We start from the raw sequence: 24,230 nt of genomic DNA on the forward strand, positions 1-24,230 counted from the left end.
ATTCTCTCAAAGCGAGCTTACTTTTTCTCTCGGAGGTAATATTATTCGAATATTTTAATTAATATTAATAACAATTAATCATAATTATTGATGATTTGATTCACAAATTGATTGGAACTGTAAACTCACTTTCTACGGTTTTTAATAATAATATTTGATTAATCGTCCAATCGGATTGAATGATTACAATATTGGATAAACCTTTTGGATGATGAAAATTACATTCCAAATTGCATATTGTGTCAACATCAAATTGGTTCATGCTCACTCCGGTTTTGTATAAAAAACGAATTTGTACATAATAGAAGCTAATGCTCTTGGCTTTACTGTTGTTTACATTTTCGAAGAGACTTCACCAAATCATCAAACTCTTAGAACAGCTTTTGAAATGTTGAGCAGAGAAGCTCAACATTCTCAATTCTTTACAATGTCTTGGGAAGATTGTGAAGATCAAGTATTGAGCGAATATGATATCAATACTTATCCTTCATTCTTAGTTTTCAAATCTATGAGATTGGTGAGTAATTTCTCATCAGAAACAGGTACGTACTTAACATGTGAGTAACACCTCAATCATGTTTTGGTCTGTTTACTTTTGGACATTAACGTGCATTATCCGTATACAATGATGGGCGAAACTTTCGTGTCATCGTGTGGTTCATTATCCAATCAGAACAAAACCTAAGAGCGCATCTAAGGAAGTTAGCCGTTGTGAATTGAGTTGCTAAAATGGCTGTCATTTTTGAGAGTGACATTTGGCAAGCGGGTTACACACTGAACTAGCTGGAACAATTGTGAAAAATCAGCGGTTTTTGTAAACTTGTGTTGAACAGCTGCCAATCAAAAGATCTATCAAGTTAACACACACATTGCGCCGTTTCAATAAATGTCAAACAGTTGTGCAACCATTCAACAAAATCGAACCTAAAAAAAACAAAATGATTAAAACAACTTTAGTGTTTGTTTTGTTAGCAATCTTTGTTGCTACCATTCAAGCGGCTAATCCTTTTGACACAAATAATAGACCATTCGTTATCGGTGGTAACTTTAAGAGAGTCGAAAAGAAGACTCCTTCTGCTTCCTTTGCCTGTTATAACACAACACTTGGTGATTGGACTGATTATAGATGGGTTGATGCTCAATACTCTGCTACCCAACCTGCCTATGTACCAATTGAATAATGGTCACACTATCTCATTGGTTAGAATTGGTACTACCACAAAGTATGGTCTCGTCTATTGGAATTTAGAATCCACTACTGTCCTTACCACAGTTAATACAGTTATGGATTGTGCAACAACTCCAGTCATGTATATGAGTTATGATCAAAAGAAGATTTATGTTGGTGCTATCTTTACCAGAGTTGGTACAAATAGCTATGCTACTGAAGTTCCACAAAAGTACAGAATCTTCTCCTTCGATATTTCATCTCTCCCAACTTTGGCTGCACCAACTGATGTTACCTCAAGCTATGGTTTGAGTACTACCTATTCATTGTCTACTCCAATTGCTGTTTATGCTGTTTCTAATGGTAATCAATTGCTTTTTGCTTACCCTGGTACTACTAATCCAGCTTTTGTTGTCTTTGATCCTGCAAGTACTTCATGGAAGGAAATTATTGTCACTGTCATTAGAAGTAATGCCAATGGTTATCTTGCTTTGCACTCTGGTACTGGTGAATTGTATGCCAAGTCATTCGATACTACTTCACCATATGCTTCATCATTCTGGAAGTATGATTCTACTAATTCTAATTACTTTGTCAATGTTAAGACTTTGGCTTCATCTACCTACGTTACAACTATCAATCAAGCTGCTAATTATATTGCTCAATGGACTGTTGGTACTGGTGGTTTATATTATACTGTTAACATTCCAAATCCATCTTTCACTAACTTTGAAAATGGTATGCAAAATGTTCAAAAGATTACCTTGACTCCATCTCCTTCTGATCCTGTTTCATTGTCAAAGAATCGTCTTACTATTGTTACTGATAGAACCTCTGTTGATACTCTTCCAGTTTCTGCTTCAATTAGTTACATTTATTATGATGAAAATATTAAGCAATTGGTTGTCGTTTTGGGTGATAATGGTTATCAAGTTATTGGTACTAGAGATTCTGATTCTACCAAGCAAAAGTATGAACTCACTTATAGATTCCAATCTGTTGGTAAGATTGTTGCCTACGATGCTACCACTGATGCTTATGTTGTTCCATACGGAGGTGCTTTTGAAACTGTTCCAACCAGATTCAATATCTATCCATCAACTGCTTCTGTTTCTTGTTTCTCTACTGCTACTTATTATAGAACTTGGGCTCCAAACTTTGCTGTTTATGATCAAGGAAAGGATATGTTCGTTGCTGAAAACTTGTTGAGTGGTCAAATTGATTATGATTGGCAAAATAATAAGGATGCTTCAGTTACTGCTGTTGAAAATTCTGATGATTCAAGTGTTGTCTATGTTGGTGGTTATTTCAGAACTATTAGTGGTGTTGTTTATAACTCAATTGTTGCTCGTACTAAGACTGGTTTGGTTGCTTTGGGTACTGGTCTCAGAGTTCATAACTTTGATTTCAATACATTCGATAATACTCCAGGTACTGTTAAGAAATTGGTTAGATCTAAGGATAACAAATACTTGTTTGTTTCTGGTACTTTCAATAGAGCTGGTGATTTGTGGGTTAATGGTTTGGCTTATTGGAATATTGAAAAGAAGACTTGGAACAAGCTTGAAACCAACTCAATGGATAGCATTAATGATATCGATTATGATGGTAGATATTTATATGTTGTTGGTTCTTTGACTAGAGCTGGTAAATATGTTGTTAAGAATGCTGCTAGATTTGATATGGAATCTCAAACATGGTTGCCAATGAATGATGGTTTGTCTTCTGCTGCCTCAGTTGGTGTTGTTGTTGATGGTAAATTCGTTGCTTGGGGTTCAAATGGTGGTTCTGGTGTTTCATTCTGGCAAAATTTGGCTGTTTGGTCATCAAACTCATGGAAGGCAATTGAAATGGATGCTGCTAACAATAATGGATGTTACTCTGATAGAGAAGTCTGTATTTCTAGTGTTCCATTGACTGCTGTCACTTATTTCAAGGGTAAGATTTACTTCTTGAGTGCTGGTACTGTCTATGTCTCTGATACTTCAATGAGTAAGGGTACTTTATATGCTAGAGGTTCTCTTGGTACTATTAATGCCAAGACTCAATTCTTCAATTATCCAAAGTCAAATACTATTGGTGTTGCTTCAATTGGTGGAGTTGAATTCGTTGAATATAACATTGATACTAAGAATATTCAACATACTAATACTAGAGATAGTTATGTTCTTGCTGATGCTCCAATTGCTCCAAAGAATGTCTTTGCTGTTGTGCTTTGATTGCTTCATTGATGGTTACATTGTTCTTTTAAATAAATTAAATTTTCCACTAGAAATTTGCAGTAGAAAATGATGATTTAGCTTTGCGACCAATCAAAAATTGGATTGGGTTGAAAAAAAATCGGGACGAACTGTTGCGGGTTTTGTATTGGTCAGAGTAACCGATTGAATTAGGTGCATCACACGTGTTTAATAAATTAATATATTATTAAATTTATTGGTTTTGTTGTTTATGTTTATTCAATGATTCCTTTTGATAGTCATCATAGAAGTCCATTACTTTACAAGCCTTGTGAGCAAAATAAACAAGTCCAAGTCTGGTTCCTGAAGTAATAGGAGCAACTTGATGTTTATATTTGTTGCCTTTGAACAATAGCAAATCACCAGGTTTAACAAATACCTTACAATTTTGCTCTGGAAACTCCAAATACCCTTCTTTCTCATCATAATCTCCCAAGTAAAATAAAACACTAGGTGTAGCATCACGGGTGTCCTTGTGAGCATTCTTGATTCTATGTTTCTCTATCTGTGGTTCTAAATAGTTAAAAGCAGTGGATGGATAAATACAATTATTCAAAATATGATATGGGTGTGGTAACGATGTCAAATAATTAATTGTTCTTGGAGAGAGTATTTCCAATGCAGCAGTAATTGTTTCATCTAGCATTGGATTTACAATTCCAATTAAATATTCTCCCAACTGTGTCTTTAGATCTGATGTAATATAATTCATAGGCATGTTATTCTCCAAAACTCCACTGTATCCATGATTTTTCTTTCTTGCCTCTTGGATTTTTAATAAATTTTCATTAAATTCCTGAATAATATCCTTTTTCAACACTCCCGGTAAGAAAGCAAGATCTATTTGACCATCTTTCGAAATAATAAAATGTGGACTTGTTATTTTAGTAAACCACTTTTCCGTGTTAAATATTAAATTACTATTACTATAATCAACATTAAATTTCCGTTTTAATTTCTTTAATAATCCTTTAAGTCTGGTTTTTTTATAAAGACCACCCTTTTCACCTTTTTTCACAGTCAATGATTCCTGCAAATTCACCGACACGGGTCCTAAGGAATGCGTATCAGTTAAAAGGCTAGTAGATGGCTTTTGTCTTTTGTTATCATTTTTGTTGTTGTTATTGTTGTTCCTTCTTTTCGTTATTGTTGTTATTGATGTTGTTGTTCTTGATGTTTGTTGATGACATTTTTTATTGTTATTTCTTGTTGACCGTTCTTGTCAACGCAGCAAACGCTGCTGTTGTTCTTCTGACTTCAGACACAGCTTTCAATTTTCCTCTTGTTCTTTGCTGTTCTTCATCTACATGTTCAGCAGCAGTCTTGTTAGTTGGGATGGTGTTTACCTTGTTTGTGGAAATGTGGTATTCTTCTAAATCTGCTGGTACAACAACAGTTCCTTGACAACATTGGTGTGGTTGGAAAAGTCTTGTATCTGCTTCTCTCTCGCATAGCTGTTGAAGAATAACTTCATCATTATTCAATTTTACAGTATAATCTTCCTTCAATTCTTCCAATCTCTTTTTCGTTAACGACCGTGGATGTGGTAAAAGGAAGGTGTTTGGTAGTATTGTTGTTAACAAGAGTATTCTAAGTTTTCGTAGTATCACTTGAGCAAGTAATTTCCCCTCCAATCCTAATGAAATGATGGTTCTCTCTTCAACAGGCTGAATACTAAAAACCTTCTTCAATAAATCTTTGTTTTCATCAATACCAAAATCCATTCCACTTGGAAGAACAACACCATTGGAACTAAACATTTGTGAATAATCTTTGGTGTTCGAAAATAAGGAATCATGGTAGGTGTGAAGATGACCACCACCTTTGCTAGAGCCGAAGTTAATCGTGTCCAATTCTTCAATATGACTACTCTCGAAAGCCTGTGTTTCGAAGAGTTTAACATGACCAACTCGTTCTTTCAATGGGATGATATGTTTCACCAAAATGTGTGCATACCATGACTTTCCAGGAAATCCTTGTACAGTAGTGATATATAATTTCCAGAATTTTGAAAGAGAATCGGAAAGAACATCCATTGGCTTATCATAATCAATGTTGTGAAATACCTGTTTCAAACTATGCCATAAATCCTTTGTTTTCTCAGATTCAAAGAATGGAGCCATTACATTAATGTTTTCTAAAAGAGTATTACAAGTATTGCCATGCAAAAATATTCTCACTTCGTTCCAATCCTCATCCTCCACCTTATTAATATATTCTAAACCCTTAATTTTTGTAACGGCAGTCCAAAATTTCTCCTTTTCTTTCATTCCACTCAAAGTAATTCTTAGTATATTTTCGCATAATCTTTCCTTTGCATGAAGTACACAAATAATAATATTACTCGCTGGTAATCCCAATATACATCCAAGCTCTGTTAGTGTTCGTGGTCTGTGATGTTTGGTGCAAATTGGGAATGTGATATTACAAAATGGACACCAACTATCCTGTTTAACTCCAGGACAAACTTCACCGAGAGCTTTCAAGTCCATCGTAAGGAAAACATCTACACTGCAATGATACGATCCAATAGTAATACCATTCTTTCTTATAATCTCAATCTCCTTTTTAAAATGCTCAGCTACATGTTTGATTTCTCCTTCATCTCCCTTCCAAATGGCCAGTGGTGCACATACAGCTCTGGACTGACCGGTTCCAAAACATTTACTGTTAATAACAGTAATATATATCGTTGTCAATTTAGAATTTGCTGCATAATCCAAATTCAATGCAACAATTAAATCTTTTGTTTCCTTTTTGTCTTGTTCACATAAAGGCCGTCCCTTATCTTTCATCCAACCAATCCACTTCTTATGTTGCAGAGCGTAACAACATAGTGTTGGGAAAATTGAATGGTATATTAATTTACCCTCTCCTTCTAATGTCAACACTTTCAAATTGAAAAAGTCTGAACAAAGCAAATCAGTTGATGACTGAGCATGTTGAAGAATACTTGATGAAGAGAGATCATTAACATTTCCTTCATTTCTAAACATGTCAACTGTTTTGTTGGAAACCTGTTGTCTATTCTTCACCACCACTTGCTTAAGGATTGTTGTATTAATTGTTGAGCTATATGTAGGTTTTCTTTTCTTCTTTTTGGGTGTTTCTTTTCCAGATTGTTGTACCTTTTCTATTTTTCTTTTTTGAGATTCTTCCCATTGTTTTCCCTTGATTTTTGAAATTTCTACTCTCTCATTCTCAAACACCTTGTCAGTGGAAGTGGTTTTTTTGGTTTGATGGGATGTTTCTTGTTTCGAAATAAATCCCTCTTCATGTAATCTCTTTTTATCCAATAGATCATTCCTTAGAAGGATTCCAAGAAATGAATAAATGTTAGTAAACCCCTCCATCTTTGCTAATAAATCATGACCACCTAATCTCATCAATAATCTTTCACCTTTTTTGTTTTTGGAAGTTATTTTCGAATAATCACTTTTCTTGTACTTGAATGAATTTGTTAAAATGTTGTCCTTCATCATGGTCAACCCAAAATGGTCCTTAATATCCATATAATACCTCAAACCATCTGGTTCCATGTATGTCTTATCGCTGGTAGATCCTTTTCCAATGATGTTTTCAATTGGTTTGGAATTTTTAGAATAATATTGATTTATTATTCTTGTGTTCCATTGGTCAACCATATTTGGAGAGACAATATTTTCTTGGCCTGAATTTGAGGTAGATGATATTGGAATGGTTTGAGATGGAGGAGGGTAAGAAAACATTGTTTGTGCAACAGTATGTGAAGTAGTTGATGGTTGTGAGTGGAATGAATTTTGATGAAACATGGGCGGAAATTGTGTTGAGTATGGAAAGATTGTTTGGGGAGGAAATGTTGGCGTATTGTAGTTAAAATAGGGATTGTGAAAGGGATTTATAAATGATTGGTCTTGTGATGGTTGTGGCTGTGATTCGATAATTGGTGTTTGTGACGAATATGTTGTGCTAATGTTATCCAGGTCCAATACAGAAGTCCAACCACTCTCCGATTGACAATCATCATGATGGCAATATGTCATTATGATATTTCTTTTTGAAATATTTGAAAAAACCGTTACAGAAATAATTTAATTAAATGTAAATTTTATTAGAAGAAATGGAATTCATCTTCATCATCGTACTTTATCTTCGTATCATAAGCAAAATGCATCGTGACTTCACCAGATTCAGTATCAAAAATAAAGGAAATGTTCTTCACTTGTAAAAGATATTGGGTAACAATGTAGTTGTCCTCTATCTGGGTGGCACTAGTAATGACTTGTTGACCCCAGTTATCAAATATATCCAATACAGGAAGATGAGATGTAAATCTATATCCAATACAAGGAACCTTATACTTAATGCCATGTCTTGTAACTGTTCTATCAGAGTGGAAAAAGGTAGCACCTAACATGCTTTGAAACATGACTTGAAATACACCAAGTTCAACAGAGCCACATCCAACGTAACTTCTTTTATCAATACCTCCCAACTTCAGCAATCTATTGATTTTCACTCGAGCACAATTAGCCAATACTTGGAATGATCTGGCAGCAAAATCTTTCTCACTTTCGCATAAATCGTCATATGTGGTGGAAAGAGGTTGGATTCTTGGTAACCCGTGTTCCATGATGATGTCTTTGAAGTCATATGAAGAAGTTTCCTCCTTTCGTTGTTGTTGGATTTGGAGGTCTACATGGTTGTTTGTTGGTGAAGTAATTGGCACATCAAACATATCGATATCACCTTCATCCAAGATGGTCTCAGTGATATATACTTGTTGTTGTGTATTCATTGTGTTTGTTGGTTTTTTTGTTGTTGTTGTTGGTAGGAGAGAGTGATAGGGTCGTTCATTTTATAGTCTTTTTTTTTGTAAGAAAAATCATCATTTTCTACCAGGCTTAGCTTGGCCAGGGCATTTTTAGCTTTGATGTAAATTTCTAGTGATTCATAATTTTGAACATTGAAAAGAGTTTATTATGTTGATAATTGCTCTGAATCCACTTACCTCTGAGGTGACATCTTACATTGGAGCAAATTCTGCTGCGCTAGTTGAAAGAAGATGGAAGAAGCAGTTGCTACTGAAATAATGGAAAGAAATATTATTAAGGAATTGTTAATAATAGATGAGGTTAACATCAACCATTCGAATACATAACATGAATTGCAAATAGAAGACAAATGGCTTCTAGGAGCACATAGAGAGAGCACTCCATAACATTTTAGGTTTTGAAAATTAAAGTTCAACATTGTTCGATTCTAATTAAAAAGTTGCAAACAATTTTACCTTTCAAATTATTCATAAAAAAAAATGGGCAATAAACAATCTAACCATCATCATCACCAACAACAACAACAGTCTTCTTCCACGAGCACCTTCACACCAACAACTATTCCGGTTTCTAATGAAGAGGCCTACAGAAGAGAAATGGAAATTTGTAGACAATACGAAATTGAAAGTAAGATGAGAGAAATGCATGAAGCCAAGTTTCATCAATATTCGGAAAATAAGGAGCCAGCATTGCAAAATCTTCAATTGGTATTAATAATTGATCACTCTGGATCAATGGGTTCTTTTGGTAGGTTTTTTTTGTGAAATAATTTTTATTCTAATTGGAAACTGAACAAGATGAGGATGCAACAGGTCAAAATCGTTCCAAGGGCTTGGTTGATTCTAATCATTGGACACGTTATGATAATGTTATTCAAGCAGCTAAATATCTTTCTGAAAGTATATTTCAATATGATAAGGATGGAAAGGTACCACTTATTTTCTTTGATTCAAATGTTAGAGAAGTGATTGTTGACAGTATTCCAAGATTAGTTGCTGCATTTGAAAAAAATCAACCAAATTCAAGTACCAATTTATTAGGAGCTCTTGAATTAGCATTTAAAAATCATGTTAATGATCATGAAAATGTATTATTTATTGTTTTCACAGATGGTAGTCCTAACGGAGGTCAAGAACCAAAAATCAAACAATTAATTCAAGACAAGTTGACCAAACCAGATCCTAATGGAAACAGATTGAATATTTTATTTATTCGTCATGGTGATGATATCTCTGCAATTAATTTTTTGAAACATTTGGATGATTGTGAGGCAATTGGAAATAATGTTGACACCAAGTCAGATAATGCTATTTATGCTCTTGGACCAAAGAATTTAATTCTCAATTCTATATTTGAACATATGGATGCTGAATTTTTACAATATGTTTAAAATAAATTGATTACTTTCATGTTTTAACTAAGAATCTGAAAATTGAATAGCAACAATAAAAAATGATATAAACAGTTTCGAATAGATTTCCAATATTAGTGATCGACCTTTACAATGATAAAAATACACAGGTCGTACCTTAACCTAGTCGTACCACTTGTCTCTTTGTAAACTCTCATCCAATATTCTGCTTCTTACTGATTTACTAAACAAGACACAATACCACATTAATCCCATAATTGAAAATGGAACTCTATTTTCTCTGCTCCTCAAATTCATTTCCATTTCTTCAATTATTATTTATAATTCAAGAAAAAAAAGTTTTTATATTCACTACTAACCCACAGAGAAAGGTTTTAAATTTCCAATTGTTTTTTATTGAGTGTGTTGATGTCGAGATATGCTTTAAAGCCACCTGAAGGTGATTTTTCCTATAATAATAATATTAATCATCATCAACAAGTTCCTACACAAGGTGTTGCTGTAGCCTATGATCAACAACAATTTCCTTCCAATACAACCATGATGATGATGGCACACCAATATAATAATAATAATAATTACATGATGAATGCTTCTAATAATAATAGCATGGTAATTCAACCTCCTCCTCCATCTCAAGCCTATGTTCCTCAACAAGAACCCTACATTCCATCACATTATATTGTTGATGGTGTTTATGGTACTGGTGCTGGAGGCTCGGGTGGTGCTAATACTGCTACAATTATTCAATACTCCTATGATAATGGTAATAATAATGCTAAAGCTCATGATTGGAATACTAATCCTAATGGTGGTTGTTGTACCATTTTGTAATTAAGAATTTAAATAATTAGTATTTAATTATTTAATAGAAAAAAAATGAATCATCATGATGATCATCGGAATGGCAATTATTCAACATTTTCAGGAGAATATGAAGTGAAAAAGGTTGTTAGGGAGAATCATAAACAAGATATTACTTTTATGAAAAGACATCCTGTATTGGAGTGTTTATTCTTTACTGCTAGTTCTCAAGGAAGACAAATTAATTTATATAATAATGATCACGATGGACATTTGGATTTGGTTTCTTATTATTTACATGATGATGATATTGGAGGTGTTTGTTGGTTAAATCATAATTTGGTTGGATTTTATGATATGAAAGGGAAGATTTATCATGCCTCTATAACTTATTCGAGAGTGGAAAGAATTTATGAGCCATTAATTGATAGTAACATTACAGAAAATTCAGATTATATTAACTATATGTGCTCATCATTTCAATATTATCCCAATAGTCCAAATTATTACTTATTCACAATATTAAATGAAAGTAAGAATGTACAGGTTTGGGATATCAATACTGATAGTTGTATTTGTAATATGAAAACAGATGATAATGCTCTATTTCACTTTGGTATGCCTATTGCCTATAACAAGTTCATTATTATACAATCCAACGGAAGAGTTTTACTATTAAGTATTGAACAAGCTAATGTTACTATTGAACCAATTCTACTTTCCAATGATAATGAATTATATGATGCTATATTAGATAATGATGTGAAAGAAATTCATTTAATCCAACAAACTAACAAGGAAACAAATTTACTTATTCAAACATCTTCATCCTTCATTCTATGCAATATTACATCTGAATATTCCAAGCTCACTCTCAAAACGATATCACATTTAGACTATTCATGTGAATGGGAGATTGATATTGCTAAATTGGAAAATAACAAATTTACAATATTAATACCAAGTATCAAAGATATCAAACTAATTGAATTTAATACGAGACGCTTTGAGGAAAAACACAAACTCAAACATAACAAGAAAGGTACAACTAATATCACTCATTCTCTTAATTTCAAGAATGGTTCCATAATAATTGCCATTAATAATTCCGATTCCAGCATATTGAGGTTTGAAAGAATTGAAAATAATTCGGAACCATAAATGAAGAAATAAATCTATCTTTACAAAGAGCTTTTTACATATTTTGACGAGAAGTAATGTACTGAAATACTGAGAATGATTGGCTTAGGATAACAGCATTCATTTATGAACAAGTCAGTTAGATATTATTTATCTTTGATTTCTTCCTTTTCAATTATTATTTTAAGGTTTTTAATCTTCTGATTTCTTCTTCAAGTTCCATGATTCTCCTATTTTCTGCTTCAAGTTTCTTCGTTAATTCCTTATTTAATTTTCGAGGTCATTATTTTCTTCAATTATTTGTGGAATATCTTTGAGGGGAGTAATTTCATTGTAACTTTCCATTTCCTTTTCAATTGATTCTATTGTTATTTTATCAGAGCCTTTAAGATAGAGAACAACTTTTGATATAATGGTCATGTGAGTGAAACAGTTCAATCTCTTTGAGGAATCTTTTTGAATCATGGTTATCAAACATTTAGTAAGAATATTATTCACTCCAAAAGATGGATCCACATATCGAACAATGGTTTTCTGAATTGCATGGTGTAATTTCTTCTCTCTTAATAAATCTGATAAAACTGAATAGAAATAAAGTCCATAATAGTTAAAGTAGGAATAATTTCCATCATATTTACAAATAATATAAATATGATGGAAATTATTCCTACCGGTACAGGTATCTATTTATTACATTCCTGAATATTTGAATCTTCCAAAAAGTTTCTATCAAGTTTCAATGAACAATTTGTCAATAATTTCAATAAAATACAGCCCAATGAGAATATATCACACTATGTTGAAATATTTCCAATATTATGTGCGAGCTTGTCACCATCCTTTAGTGATGCTTCTTCATAACTTTCGAATGAGACCTCAGGAGACATGTAATGATATTTTCCAACTGTCAAAGTTATGGAATTTCCACTTTTGACAACTTTTGCAATATCAAAATCAATAATTTTGTAATGATCTTTCACCTTAACTATATTCTTTGGATCTAAATCTCTATGCAACACATTTTTATCTTCAAGTGATTTCACAGAAAACAATATTTTTGTATATAAATTCATTTTGATAAACATTCATATTTCTATCAATAATCTTGTACTGTCTCTTCTCCCATTTCCATAATTGAGTACATAACCATCTATGAGATTACAGTCATAACATTTGATTTTACCTTCAATATCATCTCTTTTAAGAAATTTAATTCTCTCCTGCGCAGAAATTTCATCTATTTTGTCAAATTTAACTTTAAATGCAACAAATTCATTCAATATCTTACTGAAAGCTTTGAATGCAACCCCTTCTCCTCCGTGTCCCAGAAATAATTTCATATTGATTGTTAAAATACTTGTTGGAATAGTTTTGAAATTCTTTGAATATTTGAATGACTTTGGCAAGATCACCTCCAATTTTGTTTCTACAAGAACTTGCTTACGGTTTTTCTACATTTTGATTTTTTAATCCAACAAGAAATAAACAATAACACTAACCCAATCCATTTGTATTGATGCCATTTTTTTGATGTTTTTAATCTAGTCTAAGAAAGGCGATTGGTTGACCATTCCTGTAATTAACTTAATCAGATGTTTTACAATAAACTATTGACTTTGAACAAAGAGATTATTATTTATTCATCATCCTCAATATCTTCGATTTCTTCTTCTGTTTCTGTTGTCTTTTCAAGAGTTATCTTTTTCTTCTTTGGTTCAATATCACAACCAATAGATTTCAGTACAATTGAAACTTGATCGTATTTGATATGTCTAGAAATTGTAATATTTCCCTTAAAACCAATGACAACAATGTTGTCATGAGAATCTTCATCTTCGTCTTTAATCTTAACTAAAACACCACCTGGTTCCATTTGTGAAATTTTTTCAGCTTCTTCCTTTTGACCATTTTCTTCGAAAATCTTTGGTGAAACTTGAGGTTCAACTAAGAATTTGATAAAGTTTTCACGATTCAATTCAATTTTTCTGTGTGAGTTAGTATTATCCCAGAGTAATGTTGCAGCTTCTTGTGTCATTCTATAACGACATCTCAAAAATTGAGCCTTATTTCTAGCAAAAACTCTAATACCACAGTTGATAATGTTAAATTGTTGGCCATCATTCATGTTATGTTCAACAAATTTACGAACGGATGGAGAAATATACATAACTTTTCTGACACTGTCAAGTTCTGTGGCACTGTCAGTAGTTCTAAGACAAAATTGTTCATTCTTGAAGTTATCTCTATTAACACCATAAAAATCAAGAATTTTTTCAAGTTTTTCTGGTTCCATAGATTGAATAGTATCCTTTTGAATACCTCTTCCCTTGAATTGTTTGATTGTTTCTTCAGTATTTTCATTATATTCAGAAATTGGTTCATCCAAATCGGCAACCTTCTTAAAGTGAGCAATATAGAAACCACCAGTATTATTTTGATTTGGTAAAATTCTCATAGTGTAATGCATATTCATATCCTTAACATCATCTTTAGCAAATTCACTTTCAGTAATTCTGTTATCAGAGTTATATTTACGGGCATATTCGAAAGATGGTAATAATTCTCCTTTCTTTGAAGTAACAACCCAATTTGTCATACCTGGCTTGTACTTTAATGATGGGTATCTAGAAGATAAATCTTGTAAAACAAGCTTTCCCTTTGTTCTTCTAATAATTTCAGCAACTACAGCTTCATCTTCAATAGGATTTAATGTACATGTACTATATACAATTTCACCTCCAACATTTAACATATCAAAAGCTCTCAAAACACAATCAACTTGTAATTTGTGAAGACCATGACCCATATTTGCCTTCCATTGTCTCCAAACTTGTGGTGATTTTCTGATGGTACCATCTCCACTACACATGATATCACAGAGAACCTTATCAAATTTGAGTTTTGGTTCAGTAGTAAATTGTGGATACTTTGTAGCATCATGATTTGTAATCATCAAATGTGGGAATAAAAAGTTCAATCTTTGAAGTTGGTGAACTAATAAATAAGCTCTTTTAACATCATTATCATTGGCAATAACAAATCCCGAAATGTTCTTTGAATCTCCTCCACTACTTTGATAGAGTAATTCCACAAGTTGTGATGTTTTAGAACCTGGAGCAGCACACATATCAAGAACCTTATCAGATGGTTTCCAATTTGTAAACATCAATGGTGGTAACATACTGACAACTTCTTGTCTACAGAAATTACCCTTTTCAGTTTCTCTCATTAAAAAATTTCTAAATTCAGAAAATTCTGGCTGTTTTCTTAATAAATTCTTTGTAACATGGTCATGCATTTGCCACACAAGATCATCAGGAATAAATGGAACAGGTTTTAAAGAGGCATATTCTGGTTCTGTTTCAACCTTTGATGGTTCATGAAGATATTGAGAAACTGCACTGTCATCAATTCTGATTTTAGAAATAGCTTCAGCAAAATTCCTAATCTTTTGTTTTAATTTTTCTTGACTAGATTTTGGAATTGATTGATTAATTCTGAAAGAAATTGGTAAAGTTTTTCTAAAAGCATCCACCATATCCTTTAATTCCTCTTGTGAGTCAACAACTCTTTGTTGATCGAAATAATATTGTTCAAAAATTTTGTTTGTTTTTAAATCACCCTTTCTGGTCTTTTCCGGAACCCAAACATTCTTTGATTCTGTTGTTGTTGAAGATGATGATGTTTCAGTAGTGGTAGTCGGTTGTTGGCTCATTTTTTTTCTTCAAGTATCATTTTGAAATTGCACCATCTTCATCACACCTCTTCGGAACGAATAATAACAATAATAAATAAATAAAATTCATCATCAAATAATAATCATGATGAAGAATTTAAAAAGAGAATGCCATGCAACCCTCGCCAGTAGTCTGAATTGTGTTACAGCCCAGTGAGCTGTGTTGTACATCTAACTAAACTTTTGCGGTGTCATCCCAGCCGTTTCAATTGAGAGTTTCCTCCCAAGCCCATTTCTGGTTCTGGGATATTAGCATTATTGATTTACCAACCTCACTTCTCGTGAGTAAACAACACCTCAGACCTTCCCAGGAGTTATGGTTAATGTGAGTGTTCTTACTTGTTTAAAGTAATCTCGTATGTATTCTCCTCAATACGTCCAAGCTCAAGATGCAAGCAGACCCCGAAGATTAAATGTAATTTGCATCCTTGTGAAAGATTGGATATTTTTTAGGAGGTAAGATTTATGGTTTCAAAAAAGAGTTTTCTATATTTTACATAATTCAATTTCACTCAACTATTATTCAAGTTAATTACCAGACATTCTCACCAGATAGATCGAGTGTGATTGGCTTGTCAAAAACTTCGAGGAAATCTGATAATTGGAAACAATGTTCACATTCGTTTGATATTTCTTTAAGGAGAGATTCTCTTGGAATAATCTGAGGAAAATCTTGATTAAGACTGTCAAGGAAAAGTGACATTTGTCTGATACCAAGACCCATTACCTTCTTACCAAGAGTCACTAATTGTGTGACCATTTCCTGTATTTTAAAAATCCAAATTAATCCTGCTTTTTCTTCTTCCTTTGAGAGTGGATTTCCATTTGTAAAATCATCGTCATCGGTTTCAGCTGGATGGCCTGTTGGTATATCTCTACAGGTCCATCTAGGGAAACTCAGTGAACCTGAATCATCAGTGTACAGTAATATTTTGACAGATAATATTTTGTAATCAAATTCCTTCAAAAATTCATCATCCTTCTTTGCTCTGTGTAGAACCCTCAGAAAATCCAAGGTGCAATCCTTTGTTCCTTCCAAGAAATGTACATAATATTCCTGTCCTTCAAATAATATTCCGTAAAAATCGTCTTCCTTACGTCCAGTTTTATGAAATAAAGCCATATGATATTCTATCATTAATTAATCATCCCTATTATCCAGGTTCCCAAAACTTACGTTCGGTAAGACTTCCATTTGTTGTATCTTCTTGATGTTTCTTTGCTACATACAACAATCTGGAATGTGTCTTTTGGTCCTGTAAATTATTGTGTCTTGCCATAATAACATCCAACAATGAGGATCTTGCTGTTTGAGCAACCTCACTCATCGTTTCCTTTTGGTTGGCACTTGTTGAAATATTATTTGCGTTGTTTTTTGTTGGCACTGGAGTGGCCTTTCCTATCGATGGGCTTATATTGATGAGACTACTGTTATTGCTGTTCATTTCCAGAAAGTGTGGGTGATAAAGTGGTCTCTTTTTTTTTAAAGTTTTATTTGAATTTGTTTTCTGTAGTAAAATTGGGCGGGAATTGTCTAAACTTCAATATTAAATACAATAGTCAATAGGAAAGAAAAATTCTTATTGGAAAGTATTAACCAAATAACAGTCCATAGATTAGAGGATGTCATCTCATTATTTGGACTTTTCATTTGTTAAGGCAAGAAAACCGTTAAATTGGCAAGTAAAATTCCCAATATTTAACAGTCAACTCAATATTATTATGAATTTACCTTGTTGTGTGCATTAGAAATAAAGAATATTCCTTTTTTGTATTTTTGATGGGATGTCGGATTTTTAATAGTGTTGAATTGCCGTTTTTCTGATGATGAATTCAGCCTTTGAGTATTTTGTAAACGAGCTGTCAATGGTCAATCAGATTTTATTAATAATTTATTGGGAAGCAACCAATAGAATTGATGAAAGTTGGACGTTACAATGGTTTCATCTTGTCAGACAGCGCGTCAACAATTTTTTTGTTGACTGACAGTATAAATAGTTGAGAAGAAAAACTCAACACAAACATTCTCAAAAAAAACAATCCAACAATGAAGATTCTCTTCTCTCTTTTGCTTGTCCTTGTACTTGCCTCACTTGTCAGCTGCCAAACTTACCTCCCATATAATAATGCCACAACATTCTCCTCCTTCACCAAATATTTTGTTAAAGTTAATGGTGGTTTCAAGGCAGGAATTACATACACTCAAAAATCAAGTAGTATTTGCTTCATGTATGTCTACCACAGTAGTACTTCATTGAGTACTTCTAATGAATGTTATACAGCAACAATCAATTCTAATACTACAAGATATTTTGAATTGATACCTTTTACTGATGTTTCCAGTGATACTTTTACTATTTCATATAGTGGATTGGGTATTTGTGAAGGAACTATCAAGATTACTCAATTAAGTCAAGCAGCAGGTGATGTTTCATCAAAGAAAGCTGTCATTCCATTCGGTTATGCTTTTGAACAAAATTATGATATCATCTTGTATCGTTCAAGTGCATTCGCAATTCCTGCTGGTTACAAAGCTGTTGGTACAATTTATGGAATGAGTGGATCATGTGATCTCAAATTCAGTCATTCTGATACAAACTTTTTAACTTTGGGAATGACCAAGGGACAAACTCAATCATTTGAACTTATTCCACCAGAAAAGGCAACTTCAACTTCCACTATTTCAATTTCAGCCTCAAGTATTTCCGTTATTTGCCAAGTTCAATATAGTGTTGAACTGAAAAGTAGAACAGCAACTGATAAGGCCAATGTTGGCGAAGATTCCTCAACATCAGGTTCAGCAAATACAGGTGCTATTGTAGGTGCTGTCTTGGGTACATTGTTTGGATTGTGTTGTATCGTAACCATTGTTATTATTGCCATAGTTGCATGTATATTTGGTACAGCATGTTGTGCTGCTGGTGTTGCTGGAGGTGCAGCTGCTGCAGGAGGAGCTGCAGTGGTTGCTACAACAGCCAATCAAAATAATAAGGCTGAAGCTCAATATGTTTAGTTTGTTCCAATAAAAAAATTATGAATTTTAGTTCACGTTATTTTTGAATGCCAAATAGGATTTGATGATTAATTTTCCTGGAGAGGTTGATAATCTTTCCAGTAATGTTAGTGTGGTAGCTGTTCCATTGTGTGGTCTTGGCATGTTGGTGTTTGCTTGTTTGAATTGAGAGTTTAGTAAATTGGTCAGGAATGGTGAAATGGCTGAAATACTATCAGTTTCGAATCTGATATGCCATGAAAATTTGGAAAGTCTTTCATTGAAATCTTTCAAATCAATCAAATTACCATTATCATGTGCCATTTCAGCAAAAGTATCCATAAAAAACTTGCACAATATTTCGTATTTTTCTAAAATAGTCAAAAGGCCAGTTGAGTGGACTGAGTTTTCAAATGTTTGTTTGATTCTTTCCATGCATTCATGATCGTTGTGGCATGTCTTGACTAATTCAAAAATATTACTTTCTTGATCGTTGGATTGTTTCTCATTCTCCTTCAGATATAAAATGGAGGAATATTGAGGAGAAGGAACTCGAACAAAACCATTTCCATCGTAAACTAAACACTCTTTCACTTTGAAAGGATTACATGTATTAACGTAGGCTTTCACTTCACTAATATTTGAGAATATCAATGGACTATACTTGGAAAATACAGGACTGTATCTGGTTCTCTCAATAAATATATCTAAATGAGAAAGTTTAGACTTTTCCACATTAAACGATGTTAAAAGTAAAAACTCCATATTCTCATCCTTTGATATTTCAAATGTTAAGCTTCCAGATTTGTCAAGATTAATATTCTTCTCTGTAATAAATCCAATAACAAGCTCTTCGATTGATCTATTGAAGATAATTTCAGATCCATTAGATGTAGTTTGAGAGCATACTTTCATTTCTCTATTTACAATATCATAATATACACTAGCAATAATGCTATTATCATAAATTTCACAACATTTTGCTTTTTTCCAATTCATATTCTTGTAGGATTGGGCATGACTGTAGGGTAAAATTCTGAGAGGTGGCTTGCAAAGTATTTCATATGGGGAATCTAAATTTTTTCTGTACAAAACTAAACCATAAAATACTTCTTGAACAAGTGAAGAGTAAGTTGGTGATTCATCAACAGCTCTCAAATAAATATATTCATTTTCTTCTGTAGTATTCCAAAGGGTATTTTCAATAGAGAAAAATAATCTTAAATTTTCCAATAAAGTCTTGGAATTTGAAATATTATTGGCATAGGCCAGAATACTGGATTTGTATAATTTAGTTTCCTCTTCAGTTACTAGATTATCTTTCTTTGTAATTTCATTGAAAACATCTTTCAATTCTTGATATTTTGGATAATATTCCTTTTCAAAAAATTTCCAAGATGATTCCTTATGAAAAGATTGCATTATTAAATAGTAAGTGTTGTTAGCAGCTCCATAATCTACAATTTTCAAATTAGATGCTATCTGAATACCAAAAATTAAATCTCTAAAGGTATGGGCAATATATTTCCGTTCCTGATAATTTGGAATCTCATTTTCATTTTCTAATCGACCCCACTTTCTTCTCGCCATTTGAAAATGTTTACCAGCTTCGCCGACAACAGATAAAATCAATTTTCTGAAATAAATCTTGGTGTCAGTATGAAGATTTGGAAAATCGCATCTCCACACAAATTGTTCAGGTAAAAAGATGCACATTAAAGATTGCAACCAATTATCATTCAACTTGTTTTGGAAAACTGAATACTTGTACAAATTAATGTTCAATTCTATATCAGTTCCTTCTACTGAAATATATAAACATTGATATCCTTCAATAAATCCATCAAAAAGTGATTCAACTTTTGTTTCAATTAATTCCTTCCTTCCAGATTGATACCATTGAGTAGACAAACAATCATCTCTTTCAACTCTATAATATTCATCCATTTCTTCGTAGAGTTCATTAGAGACGATAATGAAAAAATCATAATCAGCATTTGGCTTTGCAGTTCCATACACTCTTGAGCCTAATAATTAATTCAATCATCATCAAACTAAAATTTCAGAATTTAATTACCTGTCTGATAAACATTCATCTGAGTTTTACTTTTAAATTTATCCAATTTCATACACTCAAGAATTGTATTAATATTACATGAGACTAATGATTCCGAAGATTGACTCGCTGATGATGAGTTCGCTTGATGTTGAGACATTTTTTTAGAGTGCATTTTAAAATTACATAAAGTTCACAGTTTCAAGTTTACTTGGTTCAATAATTATTATTGAATTATTGAAATTTGCATTGTTGGGTTATTAACATATAATACATGAATCCTTTTCCTTTGTTGGTGGAACTGTTTGTTCTTTTGGATAATTTGGAGAGTCAAGATTGTGTTTAGCAACCAAATATTTCTCCCACTGAATGGTGAGGAGATTCTTGTAAATGTCAGTGGATGGTTCCTCTGTAACAATTCTAAACTCTTGAGGTCCATTCATGATAATTTCTCTGTTTGCACCACTCCAACTGAATAGACACTATTTTGATTAGAGAAAGAATAAAAGATTCATTACTTACAGGGCCAGCTCCATTGTGAAATGGATTAATTTCAATAATTGTTACACCCTTAGTTGGTGAAACAAAGAAATCAACGACGAATGAAGGATGGGGAATTCTCTCAATGCAAAACCCATTGAAGAACTCATTAATTTTCTTTAAAATTTCTTCTTTTTGAGCAATTAAATCATCAAACTTGAAATCACAAAAGTATTGAGAAATGGCGTTCAATTTCTTTTCGTGTACGAAACATCTAAATTCAAATTGAGGCAATTCAATCATTTCTTCGTTCCACTCTCTTAAAATTATCTTACTTTCGTACAATTTCTCACCAAATCCAGTGTTCTTTTGCAAATCCTCATAAATTCTCTGTGATCTTCCCAATAATTCCATTGCAGATTTTCCACTATTAATTTTCATCGACTTGTTCATTGCTTTAAGGAAAGCAACACAAATATTATTTGGTGTCCTGTCAGAAACTCTTTCCACTTCCTTATTTAATTGATTTTGATAACTTTCATCATTATGACACTTCCATGGTACATCTTTTGGACTTCTTGTATTCAATTTAACAAAAGCTCCATCATTAAACTCTGTATGAGCTGCCAAACATTCATCAATTCTTTTTTCAACATTTTCCAATAAAACAACTTCTTCACTAGTTAAACTTGTTGTTTTTTCATAGGTTTTTGCATTCACTTTAAACAAGGATATTAAAGCCAAGGCTTCTTGATAGGATAAATCAACACTTCTAGTTTTGAAGGTAAAAGGTTCCAGCTCTGCAGTACACCATGATTCAATTCCGAAACAATTTTGATAATGCTTTCTTCTGTATTGTTCAATTTGATGATCGGCAACTCCTAATTCTCTGATTTGATCATCAGATAGTAAAAAAGGGCTGGAATAGAAAGAAGGTTGTTGTGACATTTTTTTGTTGGATAAAGTTCGTTTGAACTTGGTACTTTTACAAATTACAAGATAAGGTTATTGTATTATATAATCATAGAAAAATCCAAAATGAACACCAGCCCGCGTAGCAGAGTGGTCAAATGCGTAAGACTTAAGATCTTATCCCGAATGGGTTCGTGGGTTCGAACCCCACCGCTGGCATTTCCTTTTACCTTTGACAGAAAGAAATGGAACTTGAGACTTAATGTATCTTATATGATGTCTATTGACCAGAATTAATATTTTAAAGTTCCATTCTAACAATTTACAAATTAATTTCCAAAGATAAAAAAATGGGTCAATCACAACCTCAGAAAATTGCACCACCACCACCTGTTTGCTCCTCATCTACATCATCATCTTCAATGCCTTTCATTAATTCGGATCGTGTTGAACAACTTAAAAAATCATCTCTCATCAACAAGTTGGCAAATCCTAAAATGTTTCCAAACAAGATTTTTCATGATTTAATCGAATCAAAAAGTGATCTGAAGAGTGTTGAGAAATATGCAGTTTATAATTATGAAAATTGTTCAATTTTTGAAAAGGAATTGCCAGATGAATTATTTATTTGTATTTTGGGATTTTTAATGAATCATGAACTTTTCAAATTACAACGAGTTTCCAAAAATTTCAAATATTATTGGACTCAAAATAGTTTTTTATGGAGAGGAAGATTGTTGGATGATTACAATAAGATTTTCATGTATTTTAAACCAATTATGCAATCACCAAACAATAGTATTGTATATTATCATCACTTTATACAAACAATTTTAAGTTCGTACAAAGAAAAATCAGATGTACCCAACTCTATGATTTGTAAACAAGTTTTAATGGGAATGGATCAATGTGGTAAATCTGAACTAGCTAAATTATTTTCAGATTCAACAAGATTATTTGATTCAAAATATTCTCGAACCATTGGAGTTGAGTTTTATTCAAAAGGTTATGAGTATAATAATAATTTACATTGCAAAATTCAATTATGGGATACTGGTGGACATGCAAGGTTTCAATCAATTGCATCAGCCTATAAAAGAGGTTCCAAGACTATCATTTATTGCTTTGATTTGAGTGATGAAGAGTCTTTTGATCGAATGAAGGAACTTATTGACAATAATAGTGAAAAACCTCAAAATACTCCTTGGAATGATTATTTACAATGTGAAAGGTTAAGTATGATAATTATTGGATTGAAGAGAGATTTAGTAAGAAAGGTGAAAATGAGTCGAATTGAAAATCTCCTCCAACAGTTTGTACCCATTATTGATGGTATTTCATTGAAAGATTTGAAAGTTCAATATTTTGAGCTAAGTTGTAAAACTGATGCCAGATGTTACATTCAATTCCCTCTATTATTTGGATTATTGATGAGTGAGGAAGTAATGATTGAGGATGCATCTATTGACAAGAAGGTAATGGCGGAAATAAAAACTTGATGAGCACCAGCCCGCGTAGCAGAGTGGTCAAATGCGTAAGACTTAAGATCTTATCCCGAATGGGTTCGTGGGTTCGAACCCCACCGCTGGCATTTCCTTTTTCTTTGCCAGAAAGAAATGGAACTTGATCGAATATATTGCTAAATAATTGCTTTTATATTCAATTTTTGAAATGCAAGTGTGAAAATCCATTCCAAAAAAATGTTTCTAACTTCCTTCGCTAGTATGATCAGTTTTACCTTGTTCTTTCTGGTCATCGTCAAATCGTTGGGATGGATTTTGAAAAAGCAATTCCCAAATCTTCGGAAATATGAAACATCCATTAGAAAAATCATTTCTTTTAACAACACTCTATATGGCATACTTTCTGGAGTCTATTGCATATCATTTGTGTTATTCCATCAAAAACCACAGTCAAGTGATCTATTAATTTATATCTATTACTTGTCCAAAATTTATGAGTTTCTTGATATTGTGTTGGTGATTATTCTGAATCATGCCAAGAAGAGTGATGAAGGATTGAGTGGTCACTTTGCCATTCATCACATCACTACTCTCAGCTTGGTATGGGCTTGTTTCTATGCTCCTTCTTCAATGATTATGCAAGAAGACAGACTGTTGAACAAGAAGACTCTGTTGGGAGAAATTCATGTGGCTCCAATTGTAACTAATACTTTCCATCACTTTCTAATGTATATCCATTTGGGAGGTTATATTAAAATGTTTGGGAGATTGTTGCCTTGGAGTGGTGGACTTCAATTGGTTGTTGGTGTATTGGCAGTAGGATCTCAAGTATTTGAAAAGATTTTCCTTTATGGGAAGTGGAATATTCAAGCTGAAGTTTATGTTTGTGTAATGTATGTCATTTACTTTTGTTGTCACATTCGAGATGTGAGAGCCAGTAGTGCCCCACCTAAAGAAAATGATTCCAAATAAATATAAATAAATTAGGCAAGATCACATTATTCAACTAATTGTTGGTTAGTCCACTGGCCAATTTTAAATTGAGATTAAAGT

The 24,230-nt window shown here is 32.7% G+C and overlaps 12 protein-coding genes and 2 non-coding genes across 14 annotated transcripts; 8 read left to right on the forward strand and 6 right to left on the reverse strand.

Annotated features, from left to right (window-relative positions):
• Nucleotides 1-427: 427 nt before the first annotated feature.
• On the forward strand, nt 428-3,443 carry NAEGRDRAFT_80702 (uncharacterized protein; the record flags this gene model as incomplete). Its single annotated transcript, XM_002673985.1, has 3 exons — nt 428-542; nt 958-1,166; nt 1,225-3,443. 3 exons carry the CDS (start codon nt 428-430, stop codon nt 3,385-3,387), a joined length of 2,487 nt encoding a protein of 828 aa, XP_002674031.1. The 3' UTR covers nt 3,388-3,443.
• Nucleotides 3,444-3,601: 158 nt separating this feature from the next.
• NAEGRDRAFT_70713 (uncharacterized protein) lies at nt 3,602-4,126 on the reverse strand (the record flags this gene model as incomplete). Its single annotated transcript, XM_002674059.1, has 1 exon — nt 3,602-4,126. One exon carries the CDS (start codon nt 4,124-4,126, stop codon nt 3,602-3,604), a length of 525 nt encoding a protein of 174 aa, XP_002674105.1.
• Nucleotides 4,127-4,607: 481 nt separating this feature from the next.
• Nucleotides 4,608-7,199, reverse strand: NAEGRDRAFT_51138 (uncharacterized protein; the record flags this gene model as incomplete). Its single annotated transcript, XM_002674060.1, has 1 exon — nt 4,608-7,199. The coding sequence occupies one exon, from the start codon at nt 7,197-7,199 to the stop codon at nt 4,608-4,610; it is 2,592 nt and encodes an 863-aa protein (XP_002674106.1).
• A 281-nt stretch (nt 7,200-7,480) lies between these two features.
• NAEGRDRAFT_80703 (uncharacterized protein) lies at nt 7,481-8,249 on the reverse strand. Its single transcript, XM_002674061.1, has one exon. The coding sequence runs from the start codon at nt 8,183-8,185 to the stop codon at nt 7,499-7,501; it is 687 nt and encodes a 228-aa protein (XP_002674107.1). The 5' UTR covers nt 8,186-8,249; the 3' UTR covers nt 7,481-7,498.
• Nucleotides 8,250-8,701: 452 nt separating this feature from the next.
• On the forward strand, nt 8,702-9,637 carry NAEGRDRAFT_58804 (von Willebrand factor, type A domain-containing protein; the record flags this gene model as incomplete). The annotated part of the gene is made up of 2 exons (XM_002673986.1): nt 8,702-8,969; nt 9,020-9,637. The coding sequence occupies 2 exons, from the start codon at nt 8,702-8,704 to the stop codon at nt 9,610-9,612; spliced, it is 861 nt and encodes a 286-aa protein (XP_002674032.1). The 3' UTR covers nt 9,613-9,637.
• A 288-nt stretch (nt 9,638-9,925) lies between these two features.
• Nucleotides 9,926-11,573, forward strand: NAEGRDRAFT_58805 (uncharacterized protein). Its single transcript, XM_002673987.1, has 2 exons — nt 9,926-10,360; nt 10,523-11,573. Exons 1-2 carry the CDS (start codon nt 10,003-10,005, stop codon nt 11,557-11,559), a joined length of 1,395 nt encoding a protein of 464 aa, XP_002674033.1. The 5' UTR covers nt 9,926-10,002; the 3' UTR covers nt 11,560-11,573.
• Nucleotides 11,574-13,156: 1,583 nt separating this feature from the next.
• On the reverse strand, nt 13,157-15,253 carry NAEGRDRAFT_80707 (uncharacterized protein; the record flags this gene model as incomplete). The annotated part of the gene is made up of 1 exon (XM_002674062.1): nt 13,157-15,253. One exon carries the CDS (start codon nt 15,251-15,253, stop codon nt 13,175-13,177), a length of 2,079 nt encoding a protein of 692 aa, XP_002674108.1. The 3' UTR covers nt 13,157-13,174.
• Nucleotides 15,254-15,806: 553 nt separating this feature from the next.
• Nucleotides 15,807-16,602, reverse strand: NAEGRDRAFT_70720 (uncharacterized protein; the record flags this gene model as incomplete). Its single annotated transcript, XM_002674063.1, has 2 exons — nt 15,807-16,405; nt 16,452-16,602. 2 exons carry the CDS (start codon nt 16,600-16,602, stop codon nt 15,807-15,809), a joined length of 750 nt encoding a protein of 249 aa, XP_002674109.1.
• A 719-nt stretch (nt 16,603-17,321) lies between these two features.
• On the forward strand, nt 17,322-18,287 carry NAEGRDRAFT_70721 (uncharacterized protein; the record flags this gene model as incomplete). Its single annotated transcript, XM_002673988.1, has 1 exon — nt 17,322-18,287. The coding sequence occupies one exon, from the start codon at nt 17,322-17,324 to the stop codon at nt 18,285-18,287; it is 966 nt and encodes a 321-aa protein (XP_002674034.1).
• Nucleotides 18,288-18,314: 27 nt separating this feature from the next.
• On the reverse strand, nt 18,315-21,750 carry NAEGRDRAFT_58807 (uncharacterized protein; the record flags this gene model as incomplete). Its single annotated transcript, XM_002674064.1, has 2 exons — nt 18,315-20,267; nt 20,845-21,750. 2 exons carry the CDS (start codon nt 21,748-21,750, stop codon nt 18,315-18,317), a joined length of 2,859 nt encoding a protein of 952 aa, XP_002674110.1.
• A 100-nt stretch (nt 21,751-21,850) lies between these two features.
• NAEGRDRAFT_t478 lies at nt 21,851-21,933 on the forward strand. The gene has a single exon. It is a non-coding gene; the product is annotated as a tRNA-Leu (tRNA).
• Nucleotides 21,934-22,064: 131 nt separating this feature from the next.
• On the forward strand, nt 22,065-23,213 carry NAEGRDRAFT_70723 (rab family member; the record flags this gene model as incomplete). Its single annotated transcript, XM_002673989.1, has 1 exon — nt 22,065-23,213. The coding sequence occupies one exon, from the start codon at nt 22,065-22,067 to the stop codon at nt 23,211-23,213; it is 1,149 nt and encodes a 382-aa protein (XP_002674035.1).
• A 9-nt stretch (nt 23,214-23,222) lies between these two features.
• NAEGRDRAFT_t479 lies at nt 23,223-23,305 on the forward strand. Its single transcript has one exon. It is a non-coding gene; the product is annotated as a tRNA-Leu (tRNA).
• A 109-nt stretch (nt 23,306-23,414) lies between these two features.
• Nucleotides 23,415-24,149, forward strand: NAEGRDRAFT_70724 (uncharacterized protein; the record flags this gene model as incomplete). The annotated part of the gene is made up of 1 exon (XM_002673990.1): nt 23,415-24,149. The coding sequence occupies one exon, from the start codon at nt 23,415-23,417 to the stop codon at nt 24,147-24,149; it is 735 nt and encodes a 244-aa protein (XP_002674036.1).
• Between the last annotated feature and the right edge of the window lie 81 nt (nt 24,150-24,230).

Source organism: Naegleria gruberi (genome assembly GCF_000004985.1).
Source record: "Naegleria gruberi genomic scaffold NAEGRscaffold_42, whole genome shotgun sequence".
Taxonomy (NCBI): domain Eukaryota; phylum Heterolobosea; class Eutetramitea; order Acrasida; family Naegleriidae; genus Naegleria; species Naegleria gruberi.